General features: G+C 38.1%; 2 protein-coding genes across 5 annotated transcripts; one reads left to right on the top strand and one right to left on the bottom strand.

Annotated features, from left to right (window-relative positions):
- Positions 1-154: 154 nt before the first annotated feature.
- LOC121768450 (BEL1-like homeodomain protein 4) lies at positions 155-5,193 on the top strand. The gene is made up of 5 exons (XM_042164968.1): positions 155-529; positions 699-1,886; positions 2,396-2,778; positions 3,409-3,469; positions 4,456-5,193. Exons 2-5 carry the CDS (start codon positions 756-758, stop codon positions 4,885-4,887), a joined length of 2,007 nt encoding a protein of 668 aa, XP_042020902.1. The 5' UTR covers positions 155-529; positions 699-755; the 3' UTR covers positions 4,888-5,193.
- A 3,224-nt stretch (positions 5,194-8,417) lies between these two features.
- On the bottom strand, positions 8,418-19,174 carry LOC121769504 (histone-lysine N-methyltransferase SUVR5). 4 transcript variants are annotated; one of them, XM_042166329.1, is made up of 12 exons: positions 18,882-19,174; positions 16,298-16,898; positions 15,842-16,144; positions 15,549-15,659; positions 14,532-14,642; positions 11,205-13,985; positions 10,503-10,664; positions 9,713-9,829; positions 9,409-9,512; positions 9,158-9,295; positions 8,750-8,837; positions 8,418-8,665 (listed from the first exon to the last, which is right to left on the bottom strand). In XM_042166329.1, the coding sequence occupies exons 2-12, from the start codon at positions 16,763-16,765 to the stop codon at positions 8,558-8,560; spliced, it is 4,491 nt and encodes a 1,496-aa protein (XP_042022263.1). In that variant the 5' UTR covers positions 16,766-16,898; positions 18,882-19,174; the 3' UTR covers positions 8,418-8,557. The 4 variants fall into 4 exon arrangements, with proteins under 4 accessions (XP_042022263.1, XP_042022265.1, XP_042022264.1 ...); XM_042166331.1 differs by lacking the exon at positions 18,882-19,174 and adding an exon at positions 18,373-18,797; XM_042166330.1 differs by lacking the exon at positions 18,882-19,174 and adding an exon at positions 17,948-18,797.
- Positions 19,175-21,159: the final 1,985 nt, after the last annotated feature.

The following is a 21,159-nucleotide window of genomic DNA, read 5'->3' on the forward strand; positions in this document are numbered from 1 at the left end:
CGAAATCCTGATTAATATATCAGGTCTGTATCTTTGTCCTCAGCTGTATCACGAAACTCTATTTAACTTTCTTCGTCAAGTTGGAGAATAATTTTTTTATTAAAATTAATTAAATAAAATAAGATGCATAGTAGAAATAGCGACCTCTTCTCTCTCTCTCTCTAAGAGATAGAAAGTTAAGAGTGGTGCATATATATTCATATTCATACAAGAAGACTTCTTTTTAATTTAAAGAAAAAAACTTGTTTTTAGTTCTTCTCTCTTTGGAGAAGGCGATTGCAGAGAACAACAGCACTCTCCCACTACAAATTAAGAGATAGAAAAGGAGAGAAAGAGAAAGATAGAGAGAGAAACGACAGCCTCAGAAACAGCAGACAGAGAGAGAAAGAAAAACAATTCAAGATTCAAGAGTGTGGTTTGTTTTTCCTTTTGATTTTATCTTTTCTTTTCTTTTGTTTCTAGAATCCCACAGAAGAAGAAAACGATGTCTGAGGGCTTCACACCCTTTTACATCCTGCAACTATAAGAGGTATGTACGTGTTTACATGAATTACTAAATTTTAATTCTTTTTCATCACAATCAATTTTTTTTATTTTATTTTTTATTTTATGCTTTCCCTTTTTATTCTCCTCTTTTTTTCATTTCTTCTTGATTCTTTCTTTGATCACATCTTCAATTTTGTGTATGGATCCATTAGAAAAACAAGGAGGTTGAAGAGATAGAAGATGATGATGAAGAAGATAGAGATAGTGATATGGGAATAGCAACAACAACACTGCCTCCTGTTACCTCTCACTACAATTCTCTCCAATTCGTGGACAAACAAAGCCTCTCAAATTCTATGTCACAAGATTATCATCAAGGCATCTTCAGTTTCTCGAATGGATTCGAGAGATCGCAGCAGGAACAGCAGCAGCATCACATAGCCCAGCAGATCCGCCGCGATAAGCTCCGGGTTCAAGGCTTCGAGCCACCGCCGCCGCCTCTCGTCGGTATGGAGGAGGAGGCCGTGTATGAGAACCCCGGTATGCTATCCGAGATGTTCACTTTCCAATCCGCCGGCACCGCCACCGAATTGCTCGAGAGCCAGATTCTTCAAAGCTACCGGAATCCGAGGGAGGCGGATTGGTTCCCGCCGCGGCAAGGGATGGTTGTTGGGGGAGAATTAGGCGAAACTAAAAATCAACACCTTCATCATCCACCACCACATCAGATTCCAAGCATTAATGCCAATTCAGCAGCAGCCATGCAGCTTTTTCTGATGAACCCTCAGCAGCAGCCGCGCTCGCCGCCATCGCCTTCGCCTTCTCATCCGCCGCCTCAATCCACTTCCTCCACACTCCAAATGCTGCTTCCACACCGCTCCTCATCCTCCGCCGCGGCCCTCCACGGCGGCGGATTCGAGCAATTCACATGGCTCCCGGGCAGCGGCAGCGAGAGCAACCCTATCGTCGAAGGGCAAGGGCTCTCGCTGTCGCTGTCGTCGCACCTCGAGGCCGCCAAGGCCGAGGAGCTCAGGATGGGGGACGGGAACATGCTCTTCTTCGGCCAAGGCGCCGCCGCCTCAATTCCGGCGCAGTACCAATTGAAGAACCTCGGCGGGATGACCTCCCCCTACGGCGCGGTGAATATGCTCCGGAGCTCTAAATACGCTAAGGCGGCGCAGGAGCTGCTGGAGGAGTTCTGCAGCGTTGGGAGAGGCCATTTCAAGAAAAGCAAGCTCCGGCGACAGAATAATAATAGCAACGATGGAATTGGAAACCCTAATTCCAACCCCAATTGCGGAAACTCTTCTTCTTCATCCAAGGATAATCCTCCCTTATCCGCTGCTGATAGACTTGAGCATCAAAGGAGAAAGGTCAAACTGCTATCTATGCTTGACGAGGTATGTCTTCTCTCTCTAATTAAATTAACTCAATCGTGGCTGCTTAATTTAGTCGTGAAAATCTCCGGCAAGTTTCCACTATTTTTTTATTGCCGGCAGGCGGAGTTGTTTAATTAATTTTAATTAAAATAAAGTTATTTTGCAATTGTACCTACCAATACCATACCTCACTATTAAGATAATTAGTGGCGTGTGATTAGGGCAAACAGGATTTTCATTTCATTTAGTGTGGCTAACCACTCTCACTCCCTCCCTCTCATTCAAAATTGATCCAACACCAAAAACTAGTCGTCCTCCCTCCATTTGTTTAGGAAGGTGAAAGTGAACCATCACACCAAATTTAATGCTTCCAAAATCAAATTTCATTTTAATAGTAATATGTATACTAGCTGACTTGACAAGTGAGTTGTTTTGCTTTGCTTTTCTTTCCTTTTTTTCTCTTCTCTTTCACATACTAGTATATAAATATAGTACTAGTAAATGTGAAGTCATTCATTTATATTATGCAGGTGGACCGGAGATACAACCACTACTGCGAGCAGATGCAGATGGTGGTGAACTCATTCGACATGGTGATGGGTTTCGGCGCGGCGGTGCCGTACACCTCCCTCGCACAAAAGGCCATGTCCCGCCACTTCCGGTGCCTCAAAGACGCCATCGCCGCCCAGCTCAAGCACAGCTGCGAGCTGCTCGGGGAGAAGGACGCCGGCACGTCCGGCGTCACCAAAGGCGAAACGCCCCGCCTCCGGATGCTGGATCAGAGCCTCCGGCAGCAGAGGGCGTTTCACCAAATGGGAATCATGGAGCAGGAAGCGTGGAGGCCGCAAAGGGGCCTCCCCGAGCGATCGGTCAACATTTTGAGGGCGTGGCTTTTCGAACATTTTCTGCACCCGTACGTCTCTCTTTCTTTCTTTATTATTGGATCAAGAGAAGAAGTAACTAGCTAGGTTAGTAATCAATCAACAAAGAAATGATTATTACAGAATTCTATGATAACACTATATTACTACTGTTACAACTTTTCCTTATTTTTTAATTTTTAACTCCATTATTCTCTTTTTCTATCCTTCACCTCCAAAAAGCTGATAAAGCCCCCCCTCTCTCCCTTCCCTTTCATCAACATTATTTATTCATGCAAACTTACACTAAAATATCACTAGATTTACATCTGGATTATAGAGCTAGAAAGAAGGTACAAAAGGTTTGAATTAATAGTAAATAAAATAATAGTTAAGCGTAAGACAAAAAACGATAGGGATGTACAGTGAAAAGGAAAGCAGAGAGCGCAGCAGTCCGCTTTACTCATCTGCTCCTTCTGCATCATTGCTGCAACTGTTGTATACTCTCTCTCTCTCTCTCCCTCTTTGATCGCAACGCCCCATGCACAAATTTTTCACTAAAAATAAAAATTATAATTTGAATATACGGAGTAACACAATGCATAAAGGTTGGGAGTCTCTTTATCTGATTTAGGTAAGAAGATGGAATCTAATGTCGTTTTCTTTTTTGGTCTCTATCTCAGGTACCCAAGCGATGCAGATAAGCATCTGTTGGCCCGACAGACTGGTCTATCAAGAAACCAGGTATTTCCTCGTCTTCATTTTTTTTTAAATTTTTATTTCCCAGTAAAAAATGTGGGAAGTAAGTAAATAGAAGAAGAAAAGCCAAGGTTATTTTTTTGGCACCTTTTAGTGTTTTTCTTTGGATGCTTTTCCCCAAAGACATAAATTCTGATACAGAGAAAAAAACCGCTGCCAATAGTAAGTGCAGTGTCATGGTACAGATGAGTGAGACATGAAAGTTTGCAGCTTTCACTCTCTCTCTTACGTTGAAAACATTTATTGTCTTTCAACCTTTCATGCTGTTGAGAACTGTACTGCGGATTTAAGGCAAGATGTTATCTAGCCTTTTCTTTTTCCAATTAATCACAAACATAAAAATGCAAACCAATGATCACATAACGGAATCTCATACAAAATATATGTTTGATTTAAGTGGTTTTTTGCAGTTTTAGTTCCATAAACCCTAGAAAAGTTGGGTGGATTAGTAATTTAGTATAGGTTGTGTCTTGTTTTATATGTTCATTTCATGTCATGAAATAGTAGTATTGATGATATGCTACTTGTTTGTTATTGAAATTCAATGCATGTATTATGTATATAGGGAGTAATTGATTTGAAGAGGGACAAGAGGATGATTTTGTAGTATCATATTTTATGTAGAATAGCAACAAGTTGCAAATTTTCAAGTGGCTAGCTAGTGTTACTTATTTAAGAATTTAGGTATTTAATAAGTATAGTTCGAATTTGTCTTTTCCTCAGCTGAATGAATATAGAGGATGTAGCTGGCTGCGCAATAATAACAACATTTAATTCCTAGTCGTGGATCACTATTGAAATTTTTATCTAGATTCTGTCTGTACTATGATTCATTATAATTGATTGTACATCAAAAATATAATAACACTACTACTACTACTACTAATTAAATGCAACTATATATATTGTTATGTGCATTATTGGATCCTATTCTCGGGATAGAGGTTTTAACGAGGCTCGGTCCTTTTCAGGTGTCGAACTGGTTCATTAATGCGAGGGTCCGGTTATGGAAGCCCATGGTGGAGGAGATGTACCAGCAAGAGGCCAAAGACGAGCCCGAGGGCAACGAGCAAGACCGGGATCAAAGCAGTGGCAGCGGAACGCCTACCACCACTCCTCCCCCACCCATCAGCGCTGCACCGGAAAACGACCCTTCATTCATTGCAATCAATAGGCAGTGCTACACGGAGAACCAAGCCAACAACGGCGCATCCGCCTCTACCTCGGCTGCGGCCGATGATTGCCGCGACATGCAAGTGTCGGGGAGTGCTGATAATATCGGATCCACGGTCATAAGGTTTGGGACGAACGCAGGCGATGTTTCACTCACGCTAGGGCTTCGTCACGCAGGAAACTTGCCGGAGAAGAGTCCCTTCTCTATTAGGGATTTTGGGGGCTGTTAATTAATTTTCATTTTAAAAATACCGGTGCTTTTAATAAGAAAATTAAACCCTTAAGTCGTTTTTTTCATATTTCTTTCTTTTTATTTTTGTCTCAAGTTAGTTCTTTTTTTTTTTGTTTTTTCTCTCTAGAGAAACTTATAATGAAAATGGTAGAAACTGATGATAGCAAGGTTTACAACGTTTATTATAATTGTATAGTTGAAAGTTTTGGATCTTTATTTTTTATTTTCTGGTATTTGAATTGAACGTACGTACATGTAAACCTTGTATTTCATTTTATTGAAAATTATATCATATTAATATTGAGTTGCTTGGGATCTTTTAATTGCTATTTACACGATGAATTATATATACATGATTCATAATTTAAATATAGTAGTCTAACCACCCTTCGGCCTTCTCTACATGCATGGGTATTATCTAAATTTTTGCAAACAAATTAAAATTATTTAATTATGTTTCTTCAACAACAAACAAATATTCCATAGAGGTTAGAGAACATATATTCTAAGGAACAATTACATTTCACCCAATTAATTATTTGTTGCTGTGTAACTTACATTTCTGCCAGAAAATGTTGGTGCTATTCATTATAAAGTGCTGCCGGAATTTATTTCTAAATGGCTGCTGTACTTCATCATGTCTGAGACAAACGCAGTTTCTTATTTTCAAATAATTAATTTAATAAAATAAATTTAATCGATGGCCGATATATGTATAAATTTAATTATATATCTGTGTTGATGCTTTCCATTCCTTTGTGGTAACTGTTTTGTCACTTTCCGTATGCGTGGTGTAATAGTTAACGCAGTAACTATTTTACCTATCTTTTACTGTTTAACACGAAACGGTCGACGACTGTAACTCAATTAATTTAACGTCGTCACTCCTCAGTAATTATGCTCCTATGTGTTGTTGAATTTATTATTTGCAAATTATGAGTTGCACTAGTACAATTAATTATTACCGTTGTTGACGAAAATATAAAAATTGTCAGCATTCTCAGTATAAATAATTAATACTAGTAATTATTCATTGTTGTTATGCATGTAGTGTAGGTAGTGTGAAACCTGAGACCTTACATTTTTACAATTATGATAAAAATGAATTGTGAAATTTTTGTAATTTGTTTGGTGGGAACAGCATCTAGGGATTGGCAGCACTTGATATTGTCCTTCTATTATTATTGCTAGCTCATTCAATCTACTAATTAAATAATTCCAAAAAGAATGTCCCAATTTTATATATTGTGTGATGCTTTTGTGTAATAATGGTAGATTTTAAAAAGCAGCTATTAATAAGAACACAACCAACTGGAAACACTGTTTCCCGAGGAGTTGTGGACCACTTATGGTCTCAAATAGTATATGATCAACTATTCTATTTTGAGGTTATTTTTATTATATTCACATATTATTATTTTAATAAAGTACTACTACTATTCATTGTCATTTACTACTACGACGTGCGTGGGCCTTCAGCATTAACATAATTCAGGTATTAGTAATTAATTTGCAATTATTGAGTCTCGTTAAGTTAGGGTTTCAAATGAATCACAATGATTCTAAAAACAAAATTATTTACTGATGAACATAAATGGGGAAGAATCGTAGGGTCTTTGTTACATAATATTCGAAGATTTAAAAATTTAGGGCATCCAACATTAGGTCCGTGTATCACACGACTCACACCCCCTAATTGTCACGTTACCGGGACAGGATGCATTGAAGGAGTCGGATCCGGCATGACGGCTCGCAAAAGTCTGACACGCGGCAGGAGTCACGCCATGTGAGTGTGACACACATGCTACTATCTCGACCAATTGTCTGACATGTGGCTAGGTACGTCACCATGCGTATCCGTTTTTTTTTTCAATTTTTAAAAACGAGGAGTATTCTTTTGTCAGTTTTTACCGCTTTTAAATGGAAAATCCTGAAAAAAATATTAACTCGTTATTAATCCCCCTTCTACAAATACCCCGCATTTCCCCACTTCATTCACACATTCATGATCCTAAACTTTTCCTAGTTTCTTCTCATTTATTCTTCAAAATTCTACTCCAATTTTTGTCATTTTTTAAAAACATTTCTCATTGTCCTCAACTTTTTTCCTAAATTTATCACAATTATTGATGTCAATAAACAATTCTAAGAGTGACTTATAGCAAATCGTTACACTCAAACACCCGTAATCCATTCGATCCAAATAATTAACCTCTCTTTCAAATGCCTACCAACACAACACACCCATTGTCTAACGATTCTAGTCTCATCTCCTTCATAGCTCCCTTGCACCCGCGCTCCGGCTACAGTTTTAGCGCGACTTCGTTGTGCACGTAGAGAATATGTCTAACTTCTATGTTTTATGTTATGTATTGAACATATTAAATTTTTTTTAATATGACAGAACTAGCGAGAGCATAAAATGCATCTAAATTTTCACTATCAGTGGTCAAAATTGAACACCCTCTTTTCATCCCGTTCAATCACCATTTTTAGATACAGAAATGGTTAATATATGATTCACCATAGAAAGAGGATGCAAGAGAGAGTAAAAAAGTTGGTGGGGCCTTGATGAAATAGATATAGGCCGTGAATGTGGGCCCTGTTGTTGGGCTGGCAGACATCACAACTAATGCTCTTTGGGCCTTCTACTTATCCATTCCATCAAAGTAAAAATTAGATTTGAATAGGAGAAAGAGAAACTGAATCTGCATTTTCATTACCTTATGAGGAATGATGTCAAATTGTCAATGGCAGATCCAAATGAAGTCCAAGGATCGATCAAAAAAAACTCCATTCAATTAGGCATGTCGTGCTTGGTATGTGTATTAAAAATTTAAAATTGAAATATGCTTTTTCACTCATAAATTCTTTAAAAACTCAAAGTAAACTCTGATCAGAAATTAAGTTATCAAATAAACTATATACTGCTGAGCTCCAAGACAGAAATGTGAATTACAAAATTCAAAAAACAAAAACTCCATATCTCGAAAAAGAAAATGATGTTCTGCAATTCAATTCCCTGCCAGAGGCAAAAGAGGACCACATTACCATTAACAGCGAAATGAAATTAAAAGCTGTGAAGATTGGATTTTCAGCTCTTTCATTTAATTTTATTTTTTATTTTATAACACAAAAATCAAGGACCATATTCTGACACATCTTTCTTTCAGCAGTATCAGAGAACATTAAATATATCAACTCTATGGCATATTTAATGATGTGTAGTAAAGTAAGGTCTAATAATTTGTAATAAAGCTAACTACATCAGTTTATTTCTTTAGTTCAAATTTATAAGATGATCTTATGTGGATATAAGTCGACAGAGCCTTATAGATACTTTTCTCAAAAATAATTGTTTCAGTTAAGATTATATGAATGATATGCACGGTGCATTTGCTTAATTATAAATTAATAAATCTTAATTAAATTTAGCTATGAATATGATGGATTCACTCCACATCTAAATGGACACAAATTATGGCCTTGTTTAACAAGACTTGAAGATGCATATGAATCAAGGCTAAATTAGAGGAAATAAAAGCATCTGCATTATGCAAAAATCAAACTGAAAATAATACATTGAATTCATGGCACTAACTGTAAGCTACGTTAGATTGCATAAGCTTCAATCCATCACTGAACCATCTTCTCATCCTCTTAACACATTAATAAAGCCTTCCCCTGCAATTCGAAGCCCCACATTCACAACGGCATCCTTCTCCAGCCAACAGCTTGTATCGGAAATCATAAGTCAATTCCTCACCCAAAGCAATCTGCTCTCCAAATACAAGAAAAAATTAATCGTGTAAAATTACGCACTAAATGCGGAGGATATGAGCGATTCAGATTGTACTTACATCTCGGCTGGCATAGAGACCGATATGTGCCAGCTTACTGTCCATACTTTCTATTAGAACTTGATGATTCACGAGATTGGGCAAACAGCTATCAACAATACACAATAAGGAACACATTAGCAAGCAAGCCACCTGTGAAACTAAACGTCATCTATTTCGCAAATACTTGCCATTTCAATGAAAAGTAATTGCCCTGTACAGTTGTAGTAAAGCATGTAACAAAGTGATTAAAGTTGTTACATTGCTTCCATAAAATTGCAAGATTCAGCATTTAGCCTTTTCTTTGAGACATTGTACTTCAATATTTTATGCACTCCTCATTCACGAATCAAGCAGTAAACTAGAAAAGGTCTATACAGAATATGAGGACTACTAAAAAAATTATTAAGCACGTCTTCTTGCCCTCACCTGTGGTTAATGTAACGAGAAACATTTCCATAATTTGTGGCATCAATCACATAAGAGACCTGCCCTTCCATTAGTCTACTCATGTCATTGATGCGAGCATCAATCTCATAAAAATATCCGCAACCTTCTGTACTATACCTGTTTTCCAATGACAAGGAAAGTGGAACATATATAAATCATTTCAATCATAAATAAGAATGTTAGTACATGACAAACAATTCCAAAAAGATCAACGGGACAGAATTTCACACCTGCTGCGTCTCTCATTTGCTTCCTTTTCATCTATAACCTCACCAATGTACTCGCAGACAAATGAACCACAAGGAATTGCTTGCCTAGCCCTTACTGCCCAACCCTGCAGTGCAAAACACAATTTATGTTAGTTTTACCTCCTGATATAGGGACCTTGTGATTGATAGCTTCACAGAATCAAATTATATAGATATGTTATAATATCAGGAATGGGGTTGAAAGATGATTTCTAATAACTTTCATGATGAGGTGTATTACACTATTTATTCTTACAGAAAACAAAAAACATTTCATGGTGGTTACCTTTCTCTCTGTTTTAAATATTTCCAACCTCACTTGCACTCCATTTTGCAAAACCCTATTCTGGCAAGCTCTGCTGCAACTGCACCTCTGATTACACTCGTAAACAAGATAACCCTCCTGATAATATGAAGAGAAAAAAAATTACATGCTATCTGAAATGTCAGTTAAGCTAACAGTTCCATTAGCAGGCAGATTAGATACTCATTCGTCAAAGTACAACTGGATGGCATTATATCGAAAGGATATAATGTGTTGATCCATAACGATTTGATACTTACCTGTGAATCTACAACTGGATGCCATTATGATTAGGGAAAGAAAAAAAAACTTTAGAGAAATGTTGGGGCCACAATGATCGTTTTATTAGGTGACTATTATAATCTCACACAGAATATAGAACCATGAACTCCATTTGATATATATGGGTGAGTGACTGAGCGCAAAAAAAAGTTTAGACTAGAGTGTTTGTTAGATCTAGTTACTGCAGTTTAAAAGGGTGAATTTGGGTCTGCTTGTTCGGCGAATATTGTAGCTAAGAAAAAATTATGAAATGGTTCTGGACCAAGTAGTCTGATGCAAACCTTATAACAACAGTAAATGCTTTCACCAAAATCTAAACCTCCAGAATAATTATATTTGATAGGCAGGTTTGCAAGTATTATACTAAATTCATAATTAACATTGTTCCCAAAACAATTACCCTTCTGCAAGTATGAAGAAAAATGCCAGAATATCTAAGATCAATTTATGCATGAAAGTTTAAGAGTTCTAGGAAGAAAATGCTATGTACCTCCAATATAATGCAACCTCTCTCATCATATGGAAACCTTCCGTAAATAGGCTTTCCGTAGATATCTTTTGCATCTTCATAATCATTGTCAAAAAGATACACGTGATCGCATGTTTCAGAAGAACATGTTGAATGAGCACAAGCACACCCCAATTGCAAACTCTGTGCATCAAGAAATATGACAAATTCTATAATTGGTTAGATTCAGTTAAGCCATTATTATGCTTCATTGGCCACAGAAAATGACTTATAACTCATTAGCAAAGAACAATCAAAATGCAGCATGAAATACTCCAATGTCCAATCTAGACAGCTTCTCATGTGAAGTATAATCAGAAATCATGGCAACAAGTAGGGTAAGAATATTGAAATTTGGATACTAGACAATCTCTGAGCTGTTATCAACATTGTGTTTCCCACAATAAAGTATTTGTAATTATGAACCATCCCCCCTATTTGAGTCCAAAAAAAACAAGTGACTAATGTTTATAGAACAACAAATGCATATCATAAATAGAAGATAAATAATTAAGAATTTTTTATGTGTCTTTCAGAGGATGCGACCATCTGTAACTTTCAGGACTACTGAAAAACGGAAGAAAATTTTCTTTTACTTGGAAGACAAGAAATAATATGTTAGCAAAGTCATACAACAACATCAAATTTAAGAAGAATATAAATCAGGAAATTTAAGTAAGATACCTCTGATTCAAGAACAAGGGATTCATCAAGCAATGGCTTTCTAACATAAGTAAAGCTTTCCCAAGGAAAGGAGTACTCTGTACTTTGCCCATCAGGTCCCTCGGCATTCAAAATATTTTCGTCCACCACACAAGCTATCGGCATGGGTTCTTGTCCAAAACTTATGTCATCACATAAAATAACATTTTTCTCAGAGAGATCCATGGAAAAGTGCTGGGAATCAATAACACAATGGCATTCATCCAATGTCCATTCTGAACTCAAAAGGTTAGGTTCGGGAGAACATCTAGTCTTGAAAGAATTGTCTGATGATGGCCCCAGCGGAGACAAAAAGGGAAACTTAACACTTTGCAAGCACCCTTTAGAACAAATAAAATCATCTCGGTGCCATTCAACTATAATGTTATGATCGCTGCATAGTTTGGCAGCTTTAAGGTACAGCCTTTCAGGCAGGACTCCATACTTTTCCTCTAATGAAGCTTGCAAACCAACCTTACAACAAGCTGAGCTGGCAATTGACAGAATTTCTGAATTATTGGGCCGCAGTTTTGTCTTTTTTATTTCAGAAATTAGTAACTTAGCAACAGCTGAGCACTGAGAATCTGCCAATCTACCAAGAGTAGCAGCATCCGGTACAGAAGGTTGCACCATGATCTCAGTTGGGACAATAGAACTCGACGCCTGGATACGCTTCTTCAAATTTTGCACACTCCTATTCCTAATTTTATATGATGCTGAAGTCAAAGCCTTTTTAAATCCAGGACGAGTCAGTCTGCCTGATTTCAGCTTCTGGGCATAAAATTGAATACCCTTCTTTTTCAAACGGGGACCGCTGGAGGTTTGCTCTCCCATATGAGCAGCTTGATGATGGCGACCAAGATCAGGTAACAAATCAAATTTCAAGCCACAAAACCTGCAAATGAATCTCCGGTTAACCGACTGATTGTCAAACTTTGCATGTTCTACAGAACCCAACACGTTTCCCTCTATTGTGTGCAATGAACTGGTATCTTGCTGTTGAGCAGTACTAGACAAACGTAAATTGGAGGAATGAACTGAGAGCACATGCGACCATAACTCATCTGGATTCCCAAAATGACTGCCACATGGAATACACTGCAAAAGCATGCACTGCTCCACAAACTGTACATGATGCCTCTCTTGCACATGAGTTTCCAAAATCTTTCTGTTAGTAAAAGAATCCAGGCAAATTGCACACACGTAGCCCCTAAATAGCCATTGAGCTTCTTTCTTGTGGCTCTCGATCCAGTGCTTTCCAAGTGCTTGGTCATCAGTAAGTGTCTCTGAGCATATTTTGCACTTAATCACAGTTTCTTCACAACTATCTTTAAGCATCTGCACCTGAACCGGCACCAAATCTTCAACGGTTGATGAAGCTTGCAAGCTTTGACCATCTCCAAAATCCCATAGCTTCTTTAACCTCTCCTTTTCACTGAAGACCAATTTCATTAAAAATTCCCCTACTCTGGTGTCTTTCGAAGCTTCAGCAATAGCCCATTGAAATTGTACTTCCTTAGGTACTGGATTTCTCAAAGATAATATGCTTTTTAAAAGCCTGTAGAAAAGTTCACATGCCTGGTGTAATTGCAATTTTCGCTCCCTTGACTGACAATTTTTCAGAAGCTCCATGAACACCTCCTTGGAAACTATCCTACTCTTTCCATTTCTTGCCCGTTTAAGCCAGCTTGGTATATGTTGATCGCAGTATAGGGAGTGCCTTTTGGGACTCTCGAGACAGGGTTCACCAACCTGGGGCCATGAACCTATGCATTGCAATGTTTCATCACTAGGTGAGTTTTGTTGAGGCTGCTCGGTCTTCTCACTGACACTGCTTTCTTGAGGGTGGTGTTTTCCCCTATCCAACAACAGTGGGTCTAGATGTGCAGGATTTGCATCTTCTCTGGAAAGAACCAATTTAATAGGACCTGTACCCTCTGAATACATAAGATTTTCTTCAAATTTTCTTTTAAGTTTATTAACAGGAGATGAAATGTTTTTTCCATCATGCGGCCTGTGTTTCTTGCAGAATGAAGAACCAATTAGAGCTCTGTGCTTGCATTTAGTTCCGAGCACCGTGGTACCTCCACACATTGGTGGGTCGGTGGGAGGTGTTGCTTCGGCTTTAGCAGAACTGCCAATGAAACGAGAGGAAAGATGCACACAACAGTATACATCTCCCTCACTGGCATACCTCACACATTGTCTTCCTTTAGCTTCAATGAATGCCATGCATTGTCGATTATGATTTCCTGATTCTGAGAACTTATGAGTAACAACACTGGAAGGAGTCAGGTCCACATCTGTAGTAGTCTTAGTAACAGCCACATTTCCAGCCTCAACTACTATATCATTCCAACTATTAGCTGCACAACTAGTAGATCCTGCTAGGTCAGCAACCTCAACGGGACTGTTTCTTTTTAAAGTTTCAGCTTCCAGCAATGCCGAATTCATGTACCCATTAAAAAAGGAGGCATCAGTCTCAACAGGAACAGATTGATGTGTACCAGACGTACCAGACACATGCGTATCAGCACGACGAACCTCAAGCTTGGGCCTTTTCTTAGGCGTCTGAAGTTCCATGGTCAATGGGCTATCACTAACAGGTTGTTCCAAAGCCACGTCTGTAGATATAGGATGTGAAACTGAAAACCATTTCATAACCTCAGATTTCCAGCTCTTCCAGTCAGATCCCCCATCCAACTGTGCTGCTTCACTTGATTGTAAATTTACTTCATTCCATAAGATGGAGTCTGACAATTCCTGAACCACATCGAGATATAAAAAAATATACATTTGAAATTGCAGAAAAGGGTTGCATCCTCGGGCATTGAGAAATAAATCCATATGAAATGTAAGCTTAGTTATCTAAATCTTCAAGTAATCCTAATATTAGGTAGCAAACCATGACTCAATTCTCCAACTGTGACATATTGAAACAAATTTTACAGAAAAGGAGAACTTCCTAAGCAAATACTTGCAAAATATGTGCAGCATATGAGCTCTCAAGAAGCCAATTCTATTACACCTAAACTTCTAGATCTTAAGAAAGGTCTGAACATGAGAAAGTTCAGTACACCACCATCCCAAGTCTGGAAAGTATCGATATCGAGTAAAATATAGAAATTAGACAAGATCAAGTGGAAAACAATGCAAGCAAGCAGCTGTCTCGATGGGAAGTATACCATAATGGGTTAGTTTCGAAAAATTTACCACAACACCGTAAATAAATTGCTTTCCCATATCAAACAAGCATACTTCAGTCCAAAAGAAGTCAGAATCAAAGGTTTATTAAAGCTTCATAAGCACCTCTTTTAGCATTTCTATGCATTCTGCACTATTTGCATCATGACATCGTTGTTTCCAAGACTCCAAAGACTTGAGTAGCCAATCTGAAGTTATGCAACGCGTCAGTATCATCTGAAAATTTAAAAACTAGTGTTAAATATTGACAAAAAAGAACCAGGTAAACTTGCATGGAATAAATTACAGCATCTCAGATTCTCAAGAATATTAATCAGCATTCTAGATCAAGCTTTTGGTTCATTTGACTATCAAGTCCAACTATGGTTAACAGGAAAGTAGTAGAAGAGATAAAAGAGAGACTGAGTGTGTAAGAACTAATAAAAGGAAGGGATGAGGAAGAGAGAGGAAGGCCCCAAAGACAATAGCAGCAGAGCAACAACAACAACTACCCTCAAGGTAGGTTTTGTAATAGAAAATTCAAATTTTCATAGATTTTAAAAGCACCACCCTTCAAATCAAATGATCCAGAAGCAGCAAACAAAAGATAAACTAGCTCCTCAGACGCTAGATATGGACTTTGATACAGAGATAGCATTGATAGATCAATTCATATGGAAAATACAATTCCCCCTTAACACACTAAAAATAGTGAGATGTGTCATAGACCTGAACTTAGATCATAGCCAATGGAAGATAAATATGTAGATCAAGACGCAGGAAGGTAAAATTATACTCCCTCCGTCCCACTTAAGATGACACGTTTTCCTTTTTAGTTTGTCTCAACTAAGATGACACATTTCCTTTTTTGAAAACTCTCTCTCCAATTAATACACCCAACCACTTTTTCTCACTCCTATTAAAATATTCATCTTTCTTTCTCTCTCTATTTTAATACGTACACCCACCTCTTCTCTCTCCAATTAAATACTTTAACCAATAATTCCTAAAATCCCGTGCCGGCAAAGAAATGTGTCATCTTAGCCGGGACGGAGGGAGTATTATAATAATAATAAATGAGAATGATGAATGGTTGTTCAAAAGATCGTATACTAAAACATCAAAAATGGAGGGAAATTTTACATTCTGAAGTTTCAAAAGCATCTTTCCAAGGTCTGAATAATCTTTACAGTGCGAGGCCTTCATGGCAAAATGCTTCAAGACCATCACATCACGAGCACTCTCTATCAAAGCCTATATTGCCATGAGAACATATTAGTAATACATAAACAAAAGTCAACAGTAGAACTGACGTCAGTTCATAGTTATTATGTTCATAGTTATAAGATAAGCGCATCTAAATGGTAATGTATGTCATAGGAAATATAAAAAACCACGAATACATGACAGTGTTGGCTCAAAACTTAAAACCAAACCTCGCGATTTAATTGGTCAAGAATATTAAGCATCCCCACAGCCAACTTCTGCATGATAAAACGACGCGCAAGTGTCAAATCTTTAACCATCTTTATACCAACTTGGTGCGTCTTGTAAGCAATGGGATTGGGAAATTCGTCGATAGGACGAACTAGTTGTACATCTGCCCAAGAATAATTTCTGGTGTGAGGAAAGAATATCACAAGATATTGTTTCCTGTCGTGAGTTGGCTTTGCTTTTAGAGTGGATAATGGCCAGTCAGCCCTTGCACATCTAATCCCTGACTGCCACTGTCCTCTCCACTATAAGAAGATATAAACAGAATAATCAGTATTCATGAGATGAAAAGATTATCTCTCTAGCCACTCCCACTCACATAATTATCTTATCAGTCAAACAATACTGGCACCAAAAAAAAACCAAGAATTTAAAAAAGAATAAGAAGAAACATTTACCTTTACCCAAACTGCTTGGGGCTCATCTAGGCCATTGATTTCCGAATGAGGTGAACCCTCCTGGTGGTTACTTGACACTCCGCCTCCAATTGTATTCGAGATTTGGTGAGAGTTTTCTAATATATGGCAAGGTTCAGCAAAATCATCTGTTTTTTCAAAGTTGTTGTCTTCAGAATCATGGGAGTAACATGAGAGAGTTTGACCATCAAGATCATAATCAAAGTATGTACCCTCGTTAGAGCCACCATTTAAAGTAGGGAAACCCTCGACTGAAAACTGACTTCCATCTTCTCTTACTTCATGAGATTCTCCAACAGTAAGAGTTAAGTCATCAAATTTGAGATCTGTTCTAACATAATCTGAACCTTGATGGCAGCCAGATTTTCCATCATCCTTAAAAGCTGTTTCTTGTTCAGGTTTAGGGCAATCTGACTCTCCAACGTGAGGAGCACAAGGAAGCACTTCCATAATTGAACACTAAAATAACGTCATGCCGCTATTGTGCATCATAATCTTCAAAAATGAGCCTGCCCCTCCACAGCCCAGAGTAAAATTGAAAGTGGCAGTAAGCAGTAGGTTAGCTTAACATAAGACACAGCACCTGAGAAAATGAAATATGTAATCAGCCAAAAGAATGCAATTTTAGTAGTTCTATGCTGATGCTAGACTATTTATACCAGGTTTGACTACATAGCATCTAATAATGCTATTTCAATAGTTTTAAAGCATCACTTTCACCATAGCTGAATGGAGTCTAAAACTTTTACAGCACTCATATACATTTAACCTATAAAGCAGACCCCATGATGAAAGTTATAACCTGAAAATCTATACAGCTCCTGCTGGCTTTCAAAACTCAATCCATTCTTATAGCATTAATTAATTATCATTCAGAAATTCTAGTTTCCAAGAGCATTCCTGATACTACTTTTGTCATTTGGTCCAGAAAGGAAATGTATTGACACAATGCTTACACTAAATTTTATAAGATGCGGAATCAATATGTTTTTGGTTAATTTTTTTTTCAGAACACAAATTTGTGGTTGATTTGTAATGAGGGTTGAGTTGGTAATCCAGAACAGCCTGCCCAATGCCCACACTGAAGGAAATTCTAGGATTATCAGGAATTTTTACAATGATTAGTTCAGATTGAATTTAATTGTTATTTGCGAAGAGGGATTAGCACAAAAAATATGTTTTGGCTAAATTTTTCTTTCATAGCACAAAAAGTTAAGTTTTTTATCAAATCACCAATCACTAACTTTAACTCGAGAACTCTATCCTCAGAATATTTATTACAAAATATCAGGACAATTTCTCGAAACTCATCTTCTAGAATAACATTAAACACCATCTTTTTAGTCTGCCTTGTTCTCTGAATAATTTCTCTGAATAATTTGAAGCTCTTTAAGGGTGAAACACAGAATTCCTATGAAGTCAGACCAAAATCCAACGAAAAATAAAATAAAATAAAATAAAATAAAATAAAAGTTTTTTTAAAAATCAAAAAGTTATAATCCAGATCCATGATCAACAGTTATTTTGTAGTTATATATAAAGCTGCCACATTCGTTAGGAAATAATAAAATAAATATCATAATTATCAGAAAGATCTTCAATCAGTGAGAAAACTTGTGTAGCAACACTTACTGTCAATATGCCTAGATAACTGAAACCAGAACTAACTCCATTCAGAAATAGCTTATAACTAGATCGAAATTCAATGTGGAGATACACTTGCCAAAGATGTCACTGCAGCTCATTACAATCAAAGATAAACCAACACATCCACATATTTACACGCGCATGTAGCTCAACTATTTCCGATGCACCCATTAAAGCCGGATGCAGCCGAAGAAACAGAAAAACAGAGAATTAAAAAAAAGTAATTAATTTTACAACCTGAATGTCTAAAATTGATGCAAGAGAATTCCTCAATATGTTGCCTGCTAAACTTAAAATAATCGCTCTTTTATTAGTTCAATTTGGAGAAATGCATGCAAAGTTGCAAACTGTTGAATGAATGACGACAATTCCTGGTAAAATAAAATAAGTATCAATTCATAGTTTCATACCCAATTAGTACTCGCCAATTCCCCAAAACTGGAAACCAGCCCACAAATTTAAAACCCTAAATCACTCATGAGTCAAAGCAATGGTGAAACTCTCCAAACCGTCCAACTTCAAATTCAGAAAAAAAGAGTAAACTTTATAATAAAATTGGGTAAGATTAAATAAAGGGAGAGAGAGAGAGAGTGAATATCGACAACCCCAAAATACGAGACACTGAATTTACAATCAATGGCACACGAAATCTCTACAAGAAAACAATTCAATTAACCAAGAAACTAACACAATTAACCAAGCCACAAATTTTAATTAACCAATCAACAAAGTAATTCGACTGATATTTTCCTAAATCGGGTAATTAAAAAGAGAACAGTATAGCTAGGTCATGGCTGGTGCTATGCCAATATTGCCATGAAACATGTTACACATAATAGATAGATACACATATATGTATGTATACCAATATAAACAAATTACAGAGGGCAGCAGAAAAAAAGAATTGTAGGTAATGTACCTCTAAGAACTGTGTGGATCACCAAATAATCGAAATTGGGGGTAAAAATTTTCAATTGTGTGTGTCAATTTGACTATGAATTGGAATTGTTTTAATAAAAACTGCTAAAGATGTGGATGGCATGAGTGACCAGATTTTTATTTGGCTGGGAAATATGAAACGGGGTGTATGTATAGGTATATCTATGTGTGTGTGTAACAGGTCCAATTGAGAAAAAAAAAACTAGATATATTAAAAGATTGAAGTGAGTGTGGGGATGAAGATTAGAGAAGAGAAATTTGGTTTGGTAGGGCAAAATTGAAATTAAATGCAGAGAAAGGGGGGGGGGAGCTATTCCACCTATTTTTTATTTTATTTTTTCTAGGGAAAAGCACACTGGGACTTGTAACGTGGTGTGGGGGTATTTTTGGTATTCTGTTCTTCTTCTCGGGGTGTTTTCGGCAATTTTGAGTATCAACTTGCATGTTGACCAATGACCTCAATGATTAAACTTGTTTTTAATTCCAAAAATTGAAAACGGCTGTAAATATTAAATTGATGATTAATTAGCTTAGAGCATCTCCAATGCTGACGGACGTCAAATAGCCGTCAAATAGCCTTCACACTGCCACATCATTAGCACTACAATTCTCCTGCCACATCAGCTTGCCACATCAACTGGACATCAAATAGCCATCAAATAGCCTTCACACTACCTATCCACATCACTAATAACAATTATATAATTTAATTTACACTTGTATCAACATACGGAATTTAAATTACGAGACAAATACGGAAAATTCGAATAATAATATTAAAATTTTTTTATTACATTAATATAAAAAAAAGTACAATAATTAAAAATATTACATTTAAAAAATTACATAAATTTGCATAAAAACTACCGCCTTGCAGTCCTCAGCGCCCACAACTCTTCAACTAAATCATTTTGCAGTCGAATATGAGCCTCCGTCTGACGCATGTCGGCATGTGCTTGGAGGAGGGCTTCTTCATCGTGCGGTACCCCACCTCGTACGTTGGCGGTGATGACGCCGTGGCTTGGACCTGCTTCATTATCGTCGGTGGCCCAATCAGTCAGTTGTACACCTTCATCTTCGACGATCATGTTGTGCATGATAATACAGGCATACATTATATCAGCAATGCAGTCGACATGCCACAAACGCGTTGGTCCCTTAACTGCAGCCCATCGAGCTTGAAGCACACCAAATGCGCGCTCCACGTCCTTTCGCGCCGACTCCTGCCGCGTCGCAAAGTAGGCCTTCTTCGGCTCTGATGCGCACCGGATCGTCTTCACAAAGACGGGCCACCTAGGGTATATCCCATCCGCCAAGTAGTAGCCCATATCATGCTGGTTGCCGTTGGCGACAAAACTGATGGCCGGACCGACGCCCTGGCACTGCTCGTTGAAAAGGGGCGACGAGTTGAGGACGTTTAGGTCGTTGTTCGAACCGGCTATCCCAAAATACGCATGCCAAATCCACAACCGGTAATCAGCCACGGCCTCGAGGATCATCGTGGGATTTTTTCCCTTGTAGCCGGTCGTGTAAAACCCCTTCCAGGCAGCGGGACAGTTCTTCCATTCCCAATGCATACAATCTATGCTGCCTAGCATTCCCGGGAACCCGTGCTGATCCCCGTGCATCCGCAGCAAATTCCGGCAATCTTCGGGGGTAGGCTTTCGGAGATACTGATCACCGAATACTTCGATCACGCCCTGGCAGAAATACTTCATACATTCGATGGCAGTCGTCTCACCGATGTGGAGGTATTCGTCCCACATGTCTGCCGCGGTGCCGTAGGCCAACTGCCTGATTGCCGCAGTGCACTTTTGAATAGGGGTGTGGCCGGGTCTGCCAACCGCATCGTGCCTGAAGCGGAAATACAGATATCGCTGCTCCAATTCGTTAACAATACGCATAAATAAGTCCCGCCTCATCCTAAAACGACGCCTGAAATGGTTGGCGTCAAAACGCGGCTCCTCTGCGAAGTAATCTGTGAACAGGCGCTGATGTGCAGCGTCATGATCACGATGCACCACTTGTCGACGGTGGACAACTGGTCGTGGGCGAGGTGCCGCCGGCTGCATATAACTCTGCATCCATCGATCAACCTCACGGCTCGTATAGGCATCAAGCTCTTCGTTCATCATACGCTCGTACTCATCCGCATCCCCACCACTACCACCGGCATTACTCATTTCTTAAATTGATCTTGTACAGAAAGTAAGGTAGAGAGAGAGTACTCGTTAAAACAAGTGGTGCGAATGAAAATG

Source organism: Salvia splendens, chromosome 15, assembly GCF_004379255.2.
Source record: "Salvia splendens isolate huo1 chromosome 15, SspV2, whole genome shotgun sequence".
NCBI classification, from domain to species: Eukaryota; Viridiplantae; Streptophyta; class Magnoliopsida; order Lamiales; family Lamiaceae; genus Salvia; species Salvia splendens.